This window comes from Saimiri boliviensis, chromosome 7 (assembly GCF_048565385.1).
Source record: "Saimiri boliviensis isolate mSaiBol1 chromosome 7, mSaiBol1.pri, whole genome shotgun sequence".
Classification (NCBI taxonomy): domain Eukaryota; kingdom Metazoa; phylum Chordata; class Mammalia; order Primates; family Cebidae; genus Saimiri; species Saimiri boliviensis.
This window is the reverse complement of record NC_133455.1, coordinates 122,650,833-122,671,710: the sequence shown is the minus strand read 5'-3', so window position 1 is coordinate 122,671,710 and position 20,878 is coordinate 122,650,833. Positions and strand designations below refer to the sequence as shown.

The 20,878-nt window shown below is 46.9% G+C and overlaps 1 protein-coding gene across 3 annotated transcripts in view; it reads right to left on the bottom strand.

Annotated features, from left to right (window-relative positions):
• Positions 1-12,587: 12,587 nt before the first annotated feature.
• The window catches only part of TULP3 (TUB like protein 3), a 51,324-nt gene continuing 43,033 nt past the window's right edge, over positions 12,588-20,878 (bottom strand). For 2 of the 3 annotated variants that reach the window (XM_039461578.2, XM_074403392.1), the window contains exons 7-11: positions 20,671-20,783; positions 19,037-19,151; positions 16,282-16,380; positions 15,514-15,685; positions 13,076-14,491 (exon numbers count right to left, since the gene is read on the bottom strand). In XM_039461578.2, the coding sequence (XP_039317512.1) occupies positions 14,358-14,491; positions 15,514-15,685; positions 16,282-16,380; positions 19,037-19,151; positions 20,671-20,783 (633 nt within the window). In that variant the 3' untranslated portion in view covers positions 13,076-14,357. Of the gene's footprint in view, positions 14,492-15,513; positions 15,686-16,281; positions 16,381-19,036; positions 19,152-20,670; positions 20,784-20,878 lie in introns of all 3 variants that reach the window. The other variant, XM_039461579.2, reaches the window with a different exon arrangement.

Here is a 20,878-nt window from a genome sequence, read left to right as displayed (position 1 = left end):
CCTGGGTAACAAGAGCGAAACTCCGTCTCCAAAAAAAAAAAAAAAAATGTGTGGTAGTTCATGCCTGTAATCCTAGCACTTTGGGAGGCCAAGGCAGGCAGATCACCAGAGGTCAGGAGTTTGAGACCAGTCTGGCCAACCATGGAACCCGGGAGGCGGAGATTGCAGTGAGCCAAGATTACGCCACTGCACACCAGCCCAGCCTGGGCAACAGAGCTAGACTCCGTCTCAAAAAAAAAAAAAAAAAAAAAAAAAAAAACCACATTGTGCGCCATAAAAATATACAATTTTTATTTGTTAATTATACCTTAATAAAGCTGGTGGTGGTGGCAGAAAGGTTATATAGAGTTAGGAGAACTCACTGAATAGATTCTGAGTAAACACCACCATTTAAGTCTTCTAAACTTATCATCCATCCACTCATTATCCTATGTATTTGTTTCAACTATTGCTGACTACCAGTTTACAACTCTAGAAACTTTTTTCCCCAATAAATCAAACCATTCCCCCCAAACCAACAAAGAACTGACAGCTGGATTGAATGGCCTAATCAAACAGAGCAAAGACAGATTGTTTCCTAGCTTTTAGGTGAAAGACAAATATTTTCCTTTTTTTCTTGTTTGAGACAGGATCTCACCTGTGGCCTGGGCTGTAGTGCGGTGGTGCAATCAGGGATCACTGCAGTCTTCGCTTCCTGGGCCCAAGTGATACTCCCTCCTGGCTGGGACTACAGGTGTGCCCCACTTCACTTGGCTTATTTAAAAAAAATTTTTTTGTAAAGGTAAGATTTCCTGTAAGCTGGTCTCAAACTCCTGGCCTCATGCCTTCTTCTTCCTGCCTTGGACTTCTGAAGTATTGGGATTACTGGTGTGAGCAGCTGTGCTGGGCCACATCTTGCTTTGGAGAGATCCCCAAAGCTGCTCCGCTACACCTTGGAAAGTATTATGCAATGACTCCTACTGGTCAGCTGTGACTCAGGTGCTTTTTCTTTTTCTTTTTTTTTTTTTTTTTTGAGACGGAGTTTTGCTTCTGTTACCCAGACTGGAGTGCAATGGCGCAATCTCGGCTCACCGCAACCTCCGCCTCCTGGGTTCAAGCAATTATCCTGCCTCAGCCTCCTGAGTAGCTGGGATTACAGGCATGCGCCACCACATTCAGCTAATTTTTTTTTTTTTTTTTTTTTTTTTTTTTTTTTTGTATTTGTAGTAGAGACGGGGTTTCACCGTGTTGACCGGGATGGTCTCGATCTCTTGACCTCGTGATCCACCTGCCTCGGCCTCCTGAAGTGCTGGGATTACAGGCTTGAGCCACCGCACCCGGCCAGGTGCTTTTTCTTTTTTAACCTCTTCATCCTATATTTCTTAACTTTTTAAATTTTTTTTTAGTAGAGATGGGGTTTCAGCATGTTGGCCAGGCTGGTCTCGAACTCCTGGCATCAAGTGATCCACCCACCTTGGCCTCCCAATGTGCTAGGATTACAGGTGTAAGCCACCGAGCCCAGTCTCTATCCTATATTTTTATTTACTTTTTTCCTTAAGAGAATCTTCACTTGACATCAGCTGAACTTCATCTTGTGCTTTGAAGGAAAGGACAGACCCTTTTCTGTTTTGTTCTGTTTCTTTGAGATGGAGTCTCGCTCTGTCTCCCAGGCTGCAGTACAGTGGCGCTATCTCAGCTCTCTGTAACCTCCGCCTCCCAAGTTCAAGTGATTCCCCGGCCTCAGCCTCCCTAGTAGCTAGGATTATGGGCTCCCGCCACCACACCTGGCTAATTTTTGTATTTTTAGTAGAGATGGGGTTTTGCCATGCTGGCCAGGCTGGTCTCGAACTCCTGACCTCAGGTGATCCACCTGCCTCGGCCTCCAAAAGTGCTGGGATTACAGGCATGAGCCACCGCTCCTGGCCCTGTTTTGTTTTGTGATAGAGTCTCACTGTGTCAACCAGGTTGGAGTGCAGTGCAGGATCACGGCTCACTGTAGCCTCAACCTCCCAGCTCAAGCTATCCTCCCACCTTGGCAAAACAGACATTTATCAAAGTTTTATTTTCCCCCAACTGTCTACAGAATAAAAGTAGTCAGTAATTTGATAAGCCTAATTTTAGTTCTATTACATCTTCATGAAAGAGAAATACAGCCAGGCGCAGTGGCTCTCACCTGTAATCCCAATATTTTGAAAGCCTGAGGCGGGGCCAGGCGCAGTGGCTCACTCCTGTAATCCCAGCACTTTGGAAGGCCGAGGCAGGCGGATCATGAGGTCAAAGGATTGAGACCATCCTGGGCAACATGGTGAAACCCCATCTCTACTAAAAATATGAAAATATTAGCTGGGCATGGTGGCATGTGCCTTTAGTCCCAGCTATTTGGGAGGCTGAGGCAGGAGAATCACTTGAACCTGGGAGATGGAGGTTGCAGTGAGCCGAGATTTGAGCCACTGCACTCCAGCCTGGTAGCAGAGTGAGACTCCATTTCAAAAAAAAACAAAAAGGCTGGCCGGGCGCGGTGGCTCAAGCCTGTAATCCCAGCACTTTGGGAGGCCGAGGCGGGTGGATCACGAGGTCCAGAGATCGAGACCATCCTGGTCAACATGGTGAAACCCCGTCTCTACTAAAAATACAAAAAATTAGCTGGGCATGGTGGCGTGTGCCTGTAATCCCAGCCACTCAGGAGGCTGAGGCAGGAGAATTGCCTGAACCCAGGACACGGAGGTTGCGGTGAGCTGAGATCGCGCCATTGCACTCCAGCCCGGGTAACGAGAGCAAAACTCCATCTCTCAAAAAAAAAAAAAGAAAAAGGGGAGGAAAGGCTTCCTCCAGTCGGGGCCAGCTAAAACCTTCATCTTCAGTAATCCTGTTTGGTAAAATATTCTGAAAATGAGAGTTAACATCAGTTGTGTGTGATGACCTTGCTGGGGCTTTAAACAGAGTTTAAATTCCAGCTTGGCCACCTACTAAGTGAGCCTCAGTTTCCTCATCACTCATTTTTTCACTCCACATTTATTGGATGTGTGGAAAACAGCAGTCATGATGTCTGCCTCTCAAGCTACTGCAAGTGGAACGCAAGAGCAGAATTGGTAAGAAGATAGCTTGGGAACCTTTAGTTGAGATTTCTGTAGATCAACTAACTGTCCAACACAGCTTTCTGTGATGATAAAAATGTTCTTGGCCAGGTACAGTGGAGCACACCGGTAATCCCAGCTACTCAGGTGGCTGATGCACAAGAATTGCTTGAACCCGGGAGGCAAACGTTGAAGTGAGCTGAGATCACATCACAGCACTCCAGCCTGGGAGACAGACAACAACAAAAACAGTTGGGCACAGTGGCTCCCTCCTGTAACCCCAGCACACTGGGAGGCTGAGGCAGATGGATCACGTGAGGTCAGGAGTTCGAGACTAGCCTGGCCAAATGGCGAAAACTCGTCTGTACAAAAAATACAAAAATCAGCCGGGCATGGTGGCACACACCTATAATCCCAGTTACACGGGAAGCTGAGGCCGGAGAATTGCTTGAACCTGGGAGGTGAAGGTTTCAGTGAGCAGAGATCACACCACTGCACTCCAGCCTGGGTGGCAGAACAAGACTCCATCTCAAAAAATAAAAATGGCCGGGCGCGGTGGCTCAAGCCTGTAATCCCAGCACTTTGGGAGGCCGAGGCGGGTGGATCACGAGGTCGAGAGATCGAGACCAACCATGGTCAACATGGTGAAACCCCGTCTCTACTAAAAATACAAAAGATTAGCTGGGCATAGTGGCGTGTGCCTGTAATCCCAGCTACTCAGGAGGCTGAGGCAGGAGAATTGCCTGAACCCAGGAGGCGGAGGTTGCGGTGAGCCGAGATCGCGCCATTGCACTCCAGCCTGGGTAACAAGAGCGAAACTCCGTCTCAAAAATAAAAAAAAATTAAAAAAAATAAAAATAATAAAAATAATAAAAATAAAAATAAAAATAAAAAGAGAAAATGTTCTCTGCACTGTCCAGTGTGGTAGTCACCAGCCACATGTGGCTATTGAGGACTTGAAATGTAGCTAGCCTATCTGAAGAACTGAACTTAATGAATTTGAATGTAAATAGCCACACGTTGGCCAGCACAGCTGTGCACCATCTCAGAGAGAGATGCCCAGCAACAATTGGCTAACACCTGCAAACCCTTCGAAAAAATTCAGGACTAAGTACGAAGAATGAGAAAGAAGAGAATTAAGATGACATTAGCCTGGTGTTGGCACACACCTGTAATCCCGGTTACTTGGGAGGCTGAGGCTGAAGGGGAAGGATTGCTTCAACCCAGGAGGTCAAGGCTGCAGTGAGACATGATTGCACCATTGCGCTCAGTCTGGGCGCTCAGAACGAGACCATGTCTCAAAAATTAATTGGCCAGGCATGGTGGCTCAGACCTGTAATCCCAATACTTTGGGAGGCCAAGGTGGGTGGATTATCTGAAGTCAGGAGTTCGAGACCAGCCTGGTCAACATGGTGAAACCCCATCTCTGCTAAAAATACAAAATTAGCCAGGTGTGGTGGCACACGCCTGTAGTCCCAGCTATTCGGGAGGCTGAGGCAGGAGAATCGCTTGAACCCAGGAGGCTGAGGTTGCTGTGAGCCGAGATCGCACCACTGTACTCCATCCTGGGCAACAGAGTGAGACTCTGCCTCAAAAAGATAAATAAAATAAAAAAATAAATAAATAAAATTAATTAATAGTGGTAATTTCACATAGTTTAATTTTTTTTTTTAAGCTATCATCTCACTCTGTCGCCCAGGCTGGAGTGCAGTGGTGCAATCCCAGCTCACTACAACTTCCACCTCCCATGTTCAAGTGATTCTCCTGCCTCAGCCTCCCGAATAGCTGGGACTACAGGCGTGTGCCACCACACCCATCTAATTTGTGTGTGTGTGTGTGTATTTTTAGTAGAGATGGGGTTTCACCGTGTTAGCCAGGATAGTCTTGATCTCCTGACCTCATGATCCAGCCGCCTTGGCCTCTCAAAATGCTGGGATTGCAGATGTAAGCCACCATTTCTCGCCTAAAACTTCTTTTTGAACATGCATGATGCTACATGCCTATAATCCTAGCACTTTGGGAAGGTGAGGTAGGAGGATCACTTCAGTCCAGGAGTTCGAGACCAGCCTAGGCAACATAGTGAGCCCCTCATCCTTACAACAAATTAAAAAACTACTGGGGCATTGTGACATGTGCCTCTGGTCCCATGTACGTAGGAGGCTGAGGCAGCAGGATCAGTGGAGCGATACAGTAAGTCATGATCGTGCCACTGCACTCCACCCTGGGTGACTGAGACCCTGTTTCAAAAACAAAGAAAAAGTCCAGGCGTGGTGGCTCACACCTGTAATCCAAGCACTTTGGAGGCCAAGGCAGGAGGATTACCTGAGGTCGGGAGTTCAAGACCAGCCTGACCAATATGGTGAAACCCCATCTTTAAAAAAAAAAAAAAAAACACATACACACGAAGAAAAAGATTCCTCCCACATCTGTCTTACCCTTCGTGTGCCCTGAACTGCTCCTAGAGTTAACCCACTTTTTAGTTTCCAGTCTTTCAGTGTTTGTGCAAAAATAATAATGGGCTTGCAATATCCCAACCTTTGTGCACAAGAGGAAGCATATTGTATACGTGGTTCTATAGCTTGCTTTTCACTGAATGGATCATGGAGATATCTCTGTATCAGTCAGTACAGTCTTCCTCATACTTGTTTATTCTCCACAGTGTTCCATTTCGGGAAGTACCTTAGTGGGTTTTTTCTCTTTTTTTTTTTTTTTGAGGCAGAGTCTCCCTCTGTTGTACAGACTAGAGTGCAGTGGTATGATCATGGCTCACTGCAGCTTCAATCTCCCCACCTCAAGTGATTCTCCCATTTCAGCCTCCTGAGTAACTGGGACTACAGGAATGTGCCACCACATCTGTCTGATTTAAAATATATGTGTATTAAATATGTATTAATATATTATAGAACTTATATATATTAATATATTATGTATCAAACATATATGAATATTCATAAATATATTAAATATATAATAAATAAAATAAATATAATATATAATAAATATAATACACATATTATAAATATATAATGTCATAAATATACAAATATACATAATTATATATTTTTAAAAATTTTTTCTTTTAAGAAATAGGGTCTTGATATGTTGTCCAGGCTAGTCCTAAACTCCTGGGCTCAAGCAATACTCCTGCCTGGGCCTCCTAAAGTACTGGGATTAATTACAAGCATAAGCCAACCGTGTCCAGCTTTACCTTAGTGTTTTTAACTAGTCCCCTATAGTTAGGCAAATTGTACATTAATAATGTGTAGTTTTTTGTTTTTTTCGAGATGGCATCTGACTCTGTCTCCAGGCTGGAGTGCAGTGGCGTGATCTGGGCTCTCTACAACCTCCACCTCCTGGGTTCAAGCAGTTCTCCTGCCTCAGCCTCCTGAGTAGCTGGGACTACAGGCGCACACCACCACGCCCAGCTAATGTATTTTTAGTAGAGATGGGTTTTCACCACGTTGGCCAGGATGGTCTTGATCTCTTGACATCATGATCTGCCCACCTCGGCCTCCCAAAATGCTGGGATTACAGGCATGAGCCATTGTGCCTAGCCTAGCCTAGTTTTAGGCAGCGTCTTGCTCTGTCCATAGACGAGAGTACAGTGGTACAATCCTAGTGCACATAAGCAATCCTCCTACCTCAGCCTCCCAAGTAGCTAGGACTACTACTGGTGTGTGCCACCACACCTGGCCCAAAGATTAAATTTATCTATCTCCAGCTCTTAAATATCTGATATAGAACAACATACGACTGACCAAAGGCAAAATCAGGAAACCTTTTTTTTTTTTTTTTTTTTTTTGAGATGGAGTTTCACTCTTGTTACCCAGGCTGGAGTGCAATGGCACGATCTCGGCTCACCGCAACCTCCGCCTCCTGGGTTCAAGCAATTCTCCTGCCTCAGCCTCCTGAGTAGCTGGGATTACAGGCACGCGCCACCACGCCCAGCTAATTTTTTGTATTTTTAGGAGAGACAGGGTTTCACCATGTTGACCAGGATGGTCTCGATCTCTTGACCTTGTGATCCACCCGACTCGGCCTCCCAAAGTGCTGGGATTACAGGCTTGAGCCACCGTGCCCGGCTTTTTTTTTTTTTTTAAGACAGGGTTTCATCATGTTGGTCAGGCTGGTCTTGAACTCCCGACTTCAGGTGATCTGCCCGCCTTGGCCTCCAAAGTGCTTGGATTACAGGAGTGATCCACCACGCCCAGCCTCCAGGAAACCTTTTTTAAGGTCACATTCTACCTTAGCTGATATAGGATATAGTTTCTCCTAAGTGTGCATCAGTAGTTAGAACACCTTTTTTTTTTTTTTTTCTGAGACGGAGGTTTGCTCGTTACCCAGGCTGGAGTGCAGTGGCGCGATCTCAGCTCACCGCAACCTTCGCCTCCTGGGTTCAGGCAATTCTCCTGCCTCAGCCTCCCGAGTAGCTGGGATTACAGGCACGCGCCACCATGCCCAGCTAATTTTTGTATTTTTAGTAGAGACGGGGTTTCACCATGTTGACCAGGATGGTCTCGATCTATTGACCTCGTGATCCGCCCGCCTCGGCCTCCCAAAGTGCTGGGATTACAGGCTTGAGCCACCGCGCCCGGCTAGAGCAACATTTTTAAAGTGTGTCTGGCCGGGCGCGGTGGCTCAAGCCTGTAATCCCAGCACTTGGGGAGGCCGAGGCGGGTGGATCACAAGGTCAAGAGATCGAGACCATCCTGGTCAACATGGTGAAACCCCGTCTCTACTAAAATTACAAAAAATTAGCTGGGCATGGTGGCGCGTGCCTGTAATCCCAGCAACTCAGGAGGCTGAGGCAGGAGAATTGCCTGAACCCAGGAGGCGGAGGTTGCGGTGAGCCGAGATCCTGCCACTGCACTCCAGCCTGGGCAACAAGGGCGAGACTCTATCTCAAAAAGGAGAAGAAGAAAGATGGGGTCTCCCCATGTTGCGACTGGCCTGGAACTCATGGGCTCAAGCAGTCCTTCCATTTTAGCCTTCCAAAGTGCTGAGATTACGGGTGTGAGCCACCGTGCCCAACCCACTGTTCCATTTTGAAAGAACATTAATAAGAATGATGGCTGGGCACAATGGGTCACACCTGTAATCCCAGCACTTTGGGAGGCTGAGGTGGGAGGATCACTTGAGCCCAGGAGTTCAAGACCAGCCTGGGCAACATGATGAAACCCCATCTCTACAGAATACCAAAAATAAAAAATTAGCTGGGCATGGTGGCTCATGCCTGTATCCCGGCTGCTTGAGAAGCTGAAATAGGAGCGTCACTTGAACCCAGGAAGGTCAAAGCTTCAGTGAGCTGAGATCATGCCACTGTACTCCAGCCTGGGTAAGAGTGAGACCCTGCCTCAAAGAAAAAAAAAAAAAAGATAATATAGATATTTGCCACTCTTCTATACTTAGGGTTTATATTCTGTGCCAGCCAGATCCTGGGCATTTTACCTTGAATACCTTAACTAGTTTCTAAACTCCAGAAATGTTAGTGTTCTCAGGCTTTCAGAAGAGAGCCATGGTGTAACACGAGGTGCTTGGTAAATGCATGGTAATGTGGTCTGCTGCTTTCACTCAGCCCTGGTGACTTCCTCACCGGTGGGGAAGTCTGCCCATTTTAACGCACTTGCAACATACATTCCTGGACAGTAGGTGGCGCCATAAAACCACCTACAGTTCCCACAGCACACCTTCATTTGTGGCAGCCCCAGCTTTTAATGGATGAGAGGAGTCTCTGGGTTGATAAAAAGACTGTGAGACTTTTTCTTTTTTGAGACTGAGTTTCACTCGTGTTGCCCAGGCTGGAGCGCAATAGCGCGATCTCGGCTCACAGCAACCTCCACCTCCTGGGTTCAAGTGATTCTGCTGCCTCAGCCTGCTGAGTAGCTGGGATTGCAGGCATGTGCCACCACGCCTGCCTAATTTAGTATTTTTAGTAGAGACGGGGTTTTGCCATGGTGGCCAGGCTGGTCTCCATCTCTTGACCTCTTGATCCACCTGCCTCAGCCTCCCAAAGTACTGGGATCACAGGCATGAGCCATCACGCCTTGCTGACTGTGAGATTTTTAGAGCATATCCATTGACATGATAATGAGGAGATATAAGCAGGAAAGGAGGCAAAAGGATCCAATATGCCAGTGGTCAGGAAACGTGCCTCAGGAGGTGGCACAGAAACTGGCAAGTCCTTGGCATGCCCCTGGCTAGGGCCTGCGTGGGCCAGGCTAAGGGGGCTGTGGACTGAAGAGAGGCAGGTGTTAAACGTGCAGACAATTCCCTGGCAGGAGCTGGAGGCAGAGGAAAAAGGCAGCTTCCAACATGCTGGAGTTTTCTCTAGGAGCAAGCTGTGTCTTGAGAGAACTGCTTACAGTTACTATAACCAAATTGACAAATGTCAACTTGACTGATAAATCGTACTTGGTAGAAGAAAGAGGACATTTCTGAGTACACAATCCTTTTTCTTCTACAATTCGTCTCCTCTCCATGGTGCCTTCACTGAGGCAATCTGTGCTTTCCCTGAGCTCTGTGTCACCTCTCCTGCTAGCAGTCCTCAGCCATGAGCATCATGAAGCTGTCCAGGGTTAACCAGTGAGTTCAGCTCAAAACAGGGGAATGGCAGAGTGTTGTCACCATGAGTGGGGAGAACCATGTAGTTCAAAGCCTCTCGATCTATAAGCAAAGGAGGCACGTGGCAAATCATTGGCAGAAATAGGGTTAGAACTCGGGGATTTTGCCTTAGTCAAACCATTATTCCTGCACTTACAATGCTGGTCTCAGGAAGTGAACTGATGCTAGTTCACTTCTTCTATGATCTATCAAACTGATCAAAAACAGCCTTTTGCAGGCCTATTTTTAGACTTGTAAATGACACTTGCTGAAATCTTCCATGTCAATGACCACCAATATGGTCCCTGATCACTAGTGTACAAAACTGTCATAAAGAATCTATTGGGGCCAGGCACCATGGTTCATGCCTGTAATCCCAACACTCTGGAAGGCCACGGGGGAGGATCGCTTGAGCCCACAAGTTCAAGACCAACCTGGGGAACATGGTGAAACCCTGTCTCTACCAAAAATAAAAAAAATTAGTTGGGGATGGTGGTGCACGCCTCTAGTCTCAGCTACTCAGGAGACTGAGGTGGGAGGATGGTTTGCGCCCAGGAGACAGAGGTTACAGTGAGCTGAGATCACACTACCGCACGCCAGCCTGGGAAACAGAGCCAGACCCTGTCTCAAAATCAGAAAAACTGGCTAGCCATGCACCTTAGCCAAAGAGAATAATATGAAAAAGGAAACAATTCATGATGTATGTGGGAAGACTAAACAAATTAAAAAGGAAAAATCAAGCTATAAGAATTAAACTCTGACACCAACTCTTGTCCTGATTTTTAGGATCTTCCTGCTTCTTTCCATGTATTTATCACTGTGACACTGATAAAAGCCAGAAAGCCTAGGAAAACTTTGTGAACACACACACAGACACGCTTTTTTTGTTTTTTTTTGAGACGGAGTTTCGCTCTTGTTACCCAGGCTGGAGTGCAATGGCGCGATCTCGGCTCACCGCAACCTCCGCCTCCTGGGCTCAGGCAATTCTCCTGCCTCAGCCTCCTAAGTAGCTGGGATTACAGGCCCAGCTAATTTTTTGTATTTTTAGTAGAGACGGGGTTTCACCTTGTTGACCAGGATGGTCTCGATCTCTCGACCTCGTGATCCACCCGCCTCGGCCTCCCAAAGTGCTGGGAGTTTTTTTTGTTTTGTTTTGTTTTGTTTTTTGAGACAGAGTCACACTCTGTCACTCAGGCTGGAGTGCAGTGGCACAATCTTGGTTCACTGCAACTTCCCAGTTAAAGTGATTCTCCTGCCTCAGCCTCCCAAGTAACTGAGATTATAGACACCTGCCACCACACTTGACTAATTTTTGTATTTCTAGTAGAGTCAGAGTTTGTCATGTTGGCCAGACAGGTCTGGAACTCCTAACCTCAAATGATCTTCCCACCTTGGCCTCCCTAAGTGCTGGACATGAGCCACCATACCTGGCATTTTTTTCAACTTCTGAATATAAGGCAGCTTAAAAATGTGAAGGCCAGGCACATGGCTCATGCCTCTAATTCTAGTACTTCGTAAAGCTGAGATGAGAGGATCACTTCAGCCCAGGAGTTCAGGCCTGGAAAACAAAGTAAACCCTGTCTGTCTCTACTTTAAAAAAAAAAAAAAAAATAGCCGGGCATGGTGGCACATGTCTGTAGTTTCAGCTACTCAGGAGACTGAGGTGGGAGAATCACTTGAGCTCAGGAAGTTGAGGCTGTGGTGAGCCAAGATCATACTATTGCACTCCAGTCTCAGCAATGGGAATGAGACCCTGTCTTTAAAAAGAAAAATAAAAAAGAAAGAAAAAGGACCAAGTACCATGGCTCACACCTGTAATCCCAGCACTTTGGGAGGCTGAGGTGGGCTGATTACAAGGTCAGGAGATTGAGACCATCCTGGCCAACATGGTGAAACCCTGTCTCTACTAAAAATACAAAAATTAGCTGGGTGTGGTCGCATGCGCCTGTAGTCCCAGCCACTCGGGAGGCTGAGGCAGAGAATCGCTTAAACCCAGGAAGTGGAGGTTGTGGTGAACCAAGATTGCCCCACTCTACTCCAGCCTGGCGACAGAGCTAGACTACTTCTAAATAAATAAATAGGCCAGGCTTGGTGGATCACACCTGTAATCCCAACAGTTCTGGAAGCTGAGGCAAGACCAGGAGCCTGGCCAACATGGTGAAACCCTTTCTCTACGTAAAATACAAAAATTAGCTGGGTGTAGTAGAACATGTCTGTAGTCCCAGCTACTTGGGAGGCTGAGGCAGGAGAATCACTTGAACCCAGGAGGCAGAGGTTGCAGTAAACTGAGATCACGCCACTGCACTCTAGCCTGGGTGACAAAGCAAGACTCCATCTCAAAAAAAGAAAAAAAAAAGTTTAATAGAGGCAAGCGATGGGGTCTATTTCACTATTAGATAGTTCATTTGTCTTGCTGCTGAACCAGGAAGGAATGCCGACAAGAACAAATCTGGAAGGCTGACCTGGGCAGGCATCCAAAGAATATAAACTCTGCCCTCTGTGGCCCCTGCTAAGCTCAGCTCTCAGTCCCATCCTGTGTCCAGAAGCCTCTGGCTGTCATGTGAATAATGTGTCTAGGTAGCCTTTGGAACAAAGCCTCAGCCTGCAGATTTCTGCTCTACACCAGAACAAAAGTTTGTATTAGTTATCACCTGGCTTCAAAGAACTGATGCGCTCACTGTGTTACCAAAACATTTTATTTTTTGGCGATTCTCCTGCCTCAGCCTCCCGAGTACCTGGAGCTCTAGATGTTAGCCACCACACATGGCTGATTTTTGTATTCTTAGTCAGTTTTGCCATGTTGGCCAGGCTGCTCTCCTGGCCTCAGGTGATCCGCCTGCCTCAGCCTCCGAAGTGCGGGGATTACAGGCGTGAGCCACTGCACCTGGCCCAAAACAGTAATTGTGATTACAGAACATGACAGTAGGAACTCCCTGAGGGATATAAATTAACTTTTATTTCTATAACATATAAAAGGCATAAATAGGACTTATGTAAAACCAATCACCTGCACACACAAATTACGTGTTAGTTTATGTATCTCTTGAAACCAGGGAGGGGAGGAGGAGGCAGGATGAGGTCCGGCTGGCCCACCCTAAGTCCTTCCCCAGACGCGGTTGTGTCCATAGCTTCTGTGATGACCCAGGGTGGCCTGCCAGGCAGTGCCTCAGGATGGGGCAGTGGGTGATGGTGGTGGTGACGAGGTGAGGCTACTGGGCACCGCTGTGAGGGAGGCACTTGGTGGGAAACAGGCCTGAGATGTCAACAGTCTCATCCTCACCCAGCAGGTAGGACTTGTCGGTGGGGACGAGCCAAGGGTCTTGCAGCTCCCAGTCGGCTCCTTCACACGCTTATCTGATGTGGTGCAGGAACAACAGGCAGGAGTGAGAGGTCAGTCCACAGAAGGGAAGTCTGAGGGAGCAGCTGCCAGGGGTGTCTTGCCCAACAATGGCAAACAGTTCTGTGCACAAGGGATGCAGCTGAACGGTGCTGATGGCGAAGCTCAGAGAGCTTCTGCATTCTCAAGATTTGGATACATTCTGGGAAGGGTGAACTGGTGTAAGAGTCACGTAATATGTGCAGGGGTATAATCAAAAAACTTAGCAAACACCTTCTATGCCTATGAGCCCGGCTTGCGGGAGCCAAGGAGAAAGTCCAGAGCTCCGCCATGTGGGCCAGCAGCGGTCATGTCTGCTCGCTGAGCCTCCCCGAAGCCTCTCCTGCCACCTTTTTTTAAAAAAAAACTAAATTAAATGGTCAATACTGCCATCTCTCTTGATAATGACAATGACAAAGTGTTTGCACAGGATGTCTACAGGTGGGTGTGTACCTACACACTAATGGATCCGAAGTGATACAGCTTCGGGAGGCACTCCTGGGTTGAAAATGAAGGCAATTATCAAATTACTGTCAGTCTTGACTAAGTCACCTCTAGAGTTTATGCTTTCAGCTTTAAATGAAATGAAGACTTCTATAAAATTCTCACATAACTGGCCGGGCGCGGTGGCTCAAGCCTGTAATCCCAGCACTTTGGGAGGCCGAGGCGGGTGGATCACGAGGTCAAGAGATCGAGACCATCCTGGTGAACATGGTGAAACCCCGTCTCTACTAAAAATACAAAAATTAGCTGGGCATGGTGGCGCACGCCTGTAATCCCAGCTACTCAGGAGGCTGAGGCAGGAGAATTGCCTGAACCCAGGAGGCGGAGGTTGCGGTGAGCCGAGATCGCGCCATTGCACTCCAGCCTGGGTAACAAGAGAGAAACTCCGTCTCAAAAAAAAAAAAAAAAAATTCTCACATAATTGATCACAAATGTGATCACAGCCACTGTGACTAAGATTGGTGCCGGCCAATCAGCTGTGAGGGAATGAAGAGAGGAGAGGAACTGTGATGTCAGTCCCTGATTCTACAGCGAGTTTCCAAGCACAGGAAGTCCCACTCTCACTTCAGGAGGCCCCAGTGTGACAAGAACCTCCCTGTGCTTTAAATCATCTCTCACCCATGCTGAGCTGATCCCTCACCAAATCTATGAAACATGGAAAAGGAGTGAGAGAGCATGTGTGTGTTTTATATATTCAGAGATCATCCCAAAAGGGCCAACTATTATTGCTCTTCATGTCCTGGGGCAAGGGAAGGGAAGGAGCGGCCACTTCTGCTCCCGAAAGCCCCGTGGGAGAAAGCCCAGCTCCCAGGTTGACTGTTCTCTCATTCACATGCCAGCTTACTGTCAAAGCTAGAAAGCCCGATGGCAAAGGCCTGTACTGCGCAAAGCGGGTAGTTGTAGTCCAGGGTGAATACATCATCTGCCACACGTCCGAACTGCATAACTATATAGTCAGCTAGAAACAGAAAGAAATCAGGATGTTAGAAAATAATGTGGTTGCACTAGGAGAAAACTTTTTTTTCTCCCTTTTCTTAGGGGTTTGCTCTGTTGCCCAGGCTGGAGCCCGGTGGCATGACCACGGCTCACTGCGCCTTGATCTCCCGTCCCGGGCTCAAGTGATCCTCCCACTTTAGCCTCCTGAGTAGAGGGGACTATAGGCAAGCACCACCATGCCTGACTAATTTTTTATTTTTTATAAAGATAGGATTTCACTGTGTTGCTCAAGCTGGTCTCAAACACCTAGGCTCAAGTGATTCTCCAGTCTCGATCTCCCAAAGTGCTGGGATTACTGGTGTAACGAAAACCTATTTATGAAACAGAAAGAATCCAAATAGGCCAGTTAATCACCAGGTTTCCTTAGAATAGAGAGCAGCTTGCTGGGAATGGCACAAGCCCTGTAGGCTAGAGCTGCCAGTAACCTTTAGTGGGGTCATTTGCCTTTGTTTCCCCAACAACCTACTCTATGACTTCTCTGATTTTTTTTTTTTTTTTTTTTTTTCTGAGACAGGGTCTTGCTCTGTCATCCAGGCTGGAGTGCAGTGATGTGATCTCACTGCAGCCTTGACCTCCTGGTGCAAGCGATGCTCCCACAGTAGCTGAGACTACAGGTGCCTGCCACCATGCCCAGCTTATTTTTTAATATTTTTGTAGAGACAGGGGTTTCACACCACATTGCCCAGGCTGGTCTTGAACTCCTGGGTTCAAGCGTCTGCCCACCTTGGCCTCCCAAAGTGCTGGGATTACAGCCATGAGCCATGGCGCCCAGCTGACTTTTCTGATTTGCTGTAGCATATCTCTCATACTCTTCTCCCCTCCTCAACACAGTGACTTACAAGTTTTCTCTACAACTGTAGTTTCATCTTTCCAAAGAATCCTGTCCCTCCTATCAATTCCTGTCACATACAGGGAATGTACATTTCCCCGTCCTATAAGAGCGTCTATCCTCCGCTTCCTGCCCAGCCCTTCCTGGAGGCTTACGGTCATTTTTGTGGACTATCTGGAAGTTCTTCACAGATGCCTGAGTGACCCGGCCACGAAAGTTGAGGACATAGGACTGAGTGTCACTGTTCCAGACGGGGGCCTTGTTGTGCAGTTCAATCAGATTTTCCATAGCTTTGTTCTGCCACCTTGATAGCAAACTGTCATGGTTCTGTCCAAAGGGAAAATCATTATTTTGTACCGGGAACTCTAAGAACTCATTCATTCTCAACTCTATGAGGTAGAAGGTAGAGCAGGAGAATACCTTCTCCATTTCAGAAAGAGTAAACCAGAAGCAAAGAATTAAAGCCAAAAATAAAGACAGGTTTTTTTAATTATTCTGTATCAGGAGTCCCCAAACTACGGCCCTCGGGCCGCATGCGGCCCCCTAAGGCCATTTATCCGGCCCCCCACCGCACTTCAGGAAGGGGCACCTCTTTCATTGGTGGTCAGTGAGAGGAACACAGTATGTGGCGGCCCTCCAACAGTCTGAGGGACAGTGAACTGGCCCCCTGTGTAAAAAGTTTGGGGACGCCTGTTCTATATTATCCAGCATTTCTCTTTGTAGACAAAATAGTTTCAAGGCAACAACTCTGCAACTGCACTTACCCTGAGGTTTTGGAGGGGCAGCTCTCCTAAGGAAGTGTATGGAGCCATGCTCCAGTGGGGGCTCTGGAAGCTCAGGTTTTTTTTTTTTTGTATTAATCTCTCTGTATTGTATTACTGTCTTTTAAAGTCCTTTGCTGATTTAAGTATGTTCTTACTCACGTTTTGTGGTTGGTACGGGATCTGCTTATGATTCAGTGTCATTCCAGGAATGATCACAGACATTTTCCTAGGACCTTTAAATCCAAGCACGTTCGTTTCCTGGAAGACAGGAAAATAAGGCAGAAGTTGGAAAAAGGAAAAAAATAGACACCACATTCTTTTATAACATGAGACTTTCTTCAGAATTACAATGCTAACACTATCAGGTGTACCGGTCAGGTGTAATGGCTTGCACCTGTAATCCCAGCACTTTGGCAGGCTGAAGTAGATGGATCACCTGAGGTCAGGAGTTCGAGACCAGCCTATCCAACATGGCAAAACCCCGTCTATATTAAAAATACAAAAATTAGCAGGCACAGAGGCAGGCACCTGTAATCCCAGCTACTCGGGAGGCTGAGGCAGGAGAATTACTTGAACCCAGCAAGCAGAGGCTGCAGTGAGCTGAGATCATGCCACCGCACTTCAACCTGGGTTTCAAGAGTGAGACTTTGTCTCAAAACAAACAAGTCAAGTGTACCAAAAATAATTTTATTACTTTGCTGTAAACAGAGAATCAAAAACAGCCACCATGCCCGGCTAATTTTTTTGTATTTTTAGTAGAGACAGGGTTTTGCCATGTTGGCCAGGCTGGTCTCGAACTCCTGACTTCAGGTGATCCGCCTGCCCTGGCCTCCCAAAGTGCTGGGATTACAGGCATGAACCCCGAGCCGGGCCGCCAAACAGATTTTTTTTTTTTTTTTTTTTTTTTTTGAGATGGAGTTTCGCTCTTGTTACCCAGGCTGGAGTGCAATGGCGCGATCTCGGCTCACCGCAACCTCCGCCTCCTGAGTTCAGGCAATTCTCCTGCCTCAGCCTTCTGAGTAGCTGGGATTATAGGCACGCGCCACCATGCCCAGCTAATGTTTTGTATTTTTAGTAGAGACGGGGTTTCACCGTGTTGACCAGGATGGTCTCGATCTGTTGACCTCGTGATCCACCAGCCTCGGCCTCCCAAAGTGCTGGGATTACAGGCTTGAGCCACCGCGCCCGGCCTCAGATTATTATTTTTTAAACAAGATCTCATGCTGTCACCCAGGCTAGAATGCACGGTGCGATCACAGCTCACTGTAGCCTTGACCATCCCAAGACTCAGGCGATCCTCTTGCCTCAGCGTCCCTAGTAGCTGGGACTCCAGGTGCCCGCCACGATGTCTGGCTAATTTTTGTATTTTTAGTAGAGATGGGGTTTCACCATGTTCCCTAGGCTGATCTCTACTGGGCTCAAGCAATCTGCCTGCCTTGGCCTCCCAAAGTGCTGGGATTACAGGTGGGAGCCACTGTGCCCAGCAAAGCCAAGCCGATTATATATGAGAGCTATAGAGGAAAGGTACTTTACATCAAAGTGTGAGGTCAAATGGTTCTCAGGCATGTAGATAAAATCTCCTAAGAGTCAAATGATGTGATTATTTTCAATTTAAGAAAGCTGAAGGCTGGGTGCGGTGGCTCACGCCTGTAATCCCAGCACTTTGGGAGGCCGAGGCAGGTGGATCACGAGGTCAAGAGATGGAGACCATCCTGGTCAACATGGTGAAACCCCGTCTCTACTAAAAAAATACAAAAAATTAGCTGGGCTTGGTGGCACGTGCCTCTAATCCCAGCTACTCAGGAGGCTGAGGCAGGAGAATTGCCTGAACCCAGCAGGCGGAGGTTGTGGTGAGCCGAGATCGCGCCATTGCACTCCAGCCTGGGTAACAAGAGCAAAACTCCGTCTCAAAAAAAAAAAAAAGAAAGTTGAGACTTGAATTAAAAAATCCAGCTGAGATGGGTCAGTTCCTTCTTACTTTCTCTTACTCAACAACTCTTTGAATACCTACTGTGTGCCAGGCCATGTGCCAACGTGGATACAGCAGTGAGTAAAAACTCACGACAGTTTACAAACTGGTGGAGATGGTTCATTTTCAACAAGTAATAAAAGCACATGTGGGTTACAAATGCCACAAGGACACAGACAAAGGAATGTCAACCACGTCTAGTGGAATACATCAGAAAAGACTCTGATAAGGCAAAAGGCAAGAAAGGGGAAAAGGGAAGGCTCTCCAGGGAGGAAAGGTGAGTGGATGGACAAAGGAATGACAGGAGGACTGCTTGGCTAGCATGATGGGAAGGGGAGGGAGTGCCGCTAGGAGTCTGCAAGTGAAGGCTACCATGTTAGCTCTGACACAATGGGTACTCACTAAAAGATGTGAAGCAGAACAGGAGGCTCATCTGGAGCCTTGTTTTAGGAAGATTCATTTGGTAGCAGTAGAGAATGAGCTAGATAGTTCTCAGGTCTTTCCTGGGTATGAAATAAAAAAGTACAATAAAACAAATAATAACAAGATAAAATTTAAAAACAAGTGAACTATAAATGGCAAAAAGAGGAAAAAAAGATTAAAAAGAAAAAAGAATAAACTAGATAGGACAAGATTAAAAGCAAAAAAATAGCAACTTTAAATTATTGTAACCTTTGGCCACTGGATAAGAAGTAAAGGTCTGCATTAAGTGGCAGCAGGAAAAGAGAAGAGGAAATAAGGGAAGAAATATTCTGAGAGTAAAAAATAATTCAGCTTGACCGTTCAAATAACTAAAATGCAAATACATGGACAAAGTAGTATAACAACAGAAATCATAGAAATAGAAACAAGCTTGGGAGGGGAGGTTCTTCAGCGATACCAGGTGGAGAGTGCCAGCAGGACAGGAGGAGGGCAGGAAGAGGGTCTTGGAAGAGCAGCACTCACATAGGAGATGGCAGCCAGCTCCTGCCGGGTGTGGGCCGTTCCTACCAGACCCCGGCCCTTGATGGGGCAGATACCACGGTCATAAACTGTAAACTTGGTCCCCATGAGGTTGGATCTGGAGTCAGGAGAAAAAGTCACCATGATGATCTGTGTTTTTTCTCTTATACAAACACAATCTAAGAGAAGGAAAGAAGAAAATGGAAGCCTATTTGCCTGTTCTCCAACTATCTAAATGTTCATCGTCACTTTTTAAAAAATATCGCATTAAAGCAGGAAGAAACTGAGATTTTAACTTTTTATTTATTTATTCATTCGAGACAGAGTCTTGCTGTTACCCAGGCTGGAGTGCAGCGGCATGATCATAGCTCACAGCCTCAAACTCCCATGCTCAAGCCATCCACCCACATTAGCCTCCTATTAGCTGGGGCTACAGGTGAGCACTGCTACACCCGACTAATTTTTACTTGTTTGAAGAGATGAGGTCTCAATATATTGCCCAGGCTGGTCTCAAACTCCTGGTCCCAAGTGATCCTCCAACTTTAGCCTCCCCAAATGCTGGGATTACAAGTGTGAGCCATCATACCAGCCTTATTTTTTATTTTTATTTTTGAGACAGTCTCACTCTGTCACCCAGGTTGGGCTGCAGTGATGCTGTCTTGCCTTACTGTAACCTCTGCCTCCTGGGTTCAAGCAATTCTCATGCCTCAGCCTACCAGGTAGCTGGAATTATAGGCGTGTGCTACCACACCCAGCTGATTTTTGTATTTTTAGTAGAAATGAGGTTCCATCACGTTGGTCAGGCTGGTCTCCAACTCCTGACCTCAAGTGATCCGCCCACCTTGGCCTCTCAAAGTGCTGGGATTACAGGCATGAGCCACTGCATCCAACTTTTTTTTTTTTGAGACGGAGTTTCACTCTTGTTACCCAGGCTGGAGTGCAATGGCACGATCTCGGCTCACCGCAACCTCCGCCTCCTGGGTTCAGGCAATTCTCCTGCCTCAGCCTCCTGAGTAGCTGGGATTACAGGCACACGTCACCATGCCCAGCTAATTTTTTGTATTTTTAGTAGAGACGGCGTTTCACCATGTTGACCAGGATGGTCTCGATCTCTTGACCTCGTGATCCACCCGCCTCAGCCTCCCAAAGTGCTGGGATTACAGGCTTGAGCCACCGCGCCCGGCTCCAACTTTTTTTTTTTTTAAGATTACAACATCAAGGCCGGGCGCGGTGGCTCACGCCTATAATCCCAGCACTTTGGGAGGCCGAGGCAGGTGGATCACGAGGTCAAGAGATCGAGACTATCCTGGTCAGCATGGTGAAACCCTGTCTCTACTAAAAATACAAAAATTAGCTGGGCATGGTGGCACGTGCCTGTAGTCCCAGCTACTCGGGAGGCTGAGGCAGGAGAATTGCTTGAACCCAGGAGGCGGAGGTTGCGGTGAGCCGAGATCGTGCCATTGCACTCCAGCCTGGGTAACAACAGCGAAACTCTGTCTCAAAAAAAAAAAAAAAAAAAAAAAAAAAAAGATTACAACATCAATACATGCTAGTTGTAACCAAGATATGGACTGTTCTACAACTGTGGGAACAAGACTATCAGAAAGAATAGGACAGTGTTCTAAGGCTGCTTTCACCTAAGCTTGCCGACATAACTTTCTCCTTCACGAGATAAATCAACTGGATCAGTGGAGATAAGGTAGTTGGCTGTTTTGCTCTTTTTCCGTTTTCTAGCTGCAAGAAGAAACATCTGGGAAAAGAAAAAGTGTCAGTCAAAAATGAATTCGAGAGAACCCACCCACCTCCGCCATGGTCGTCCTACCTATTCATTCAGCCAGTGTTTAG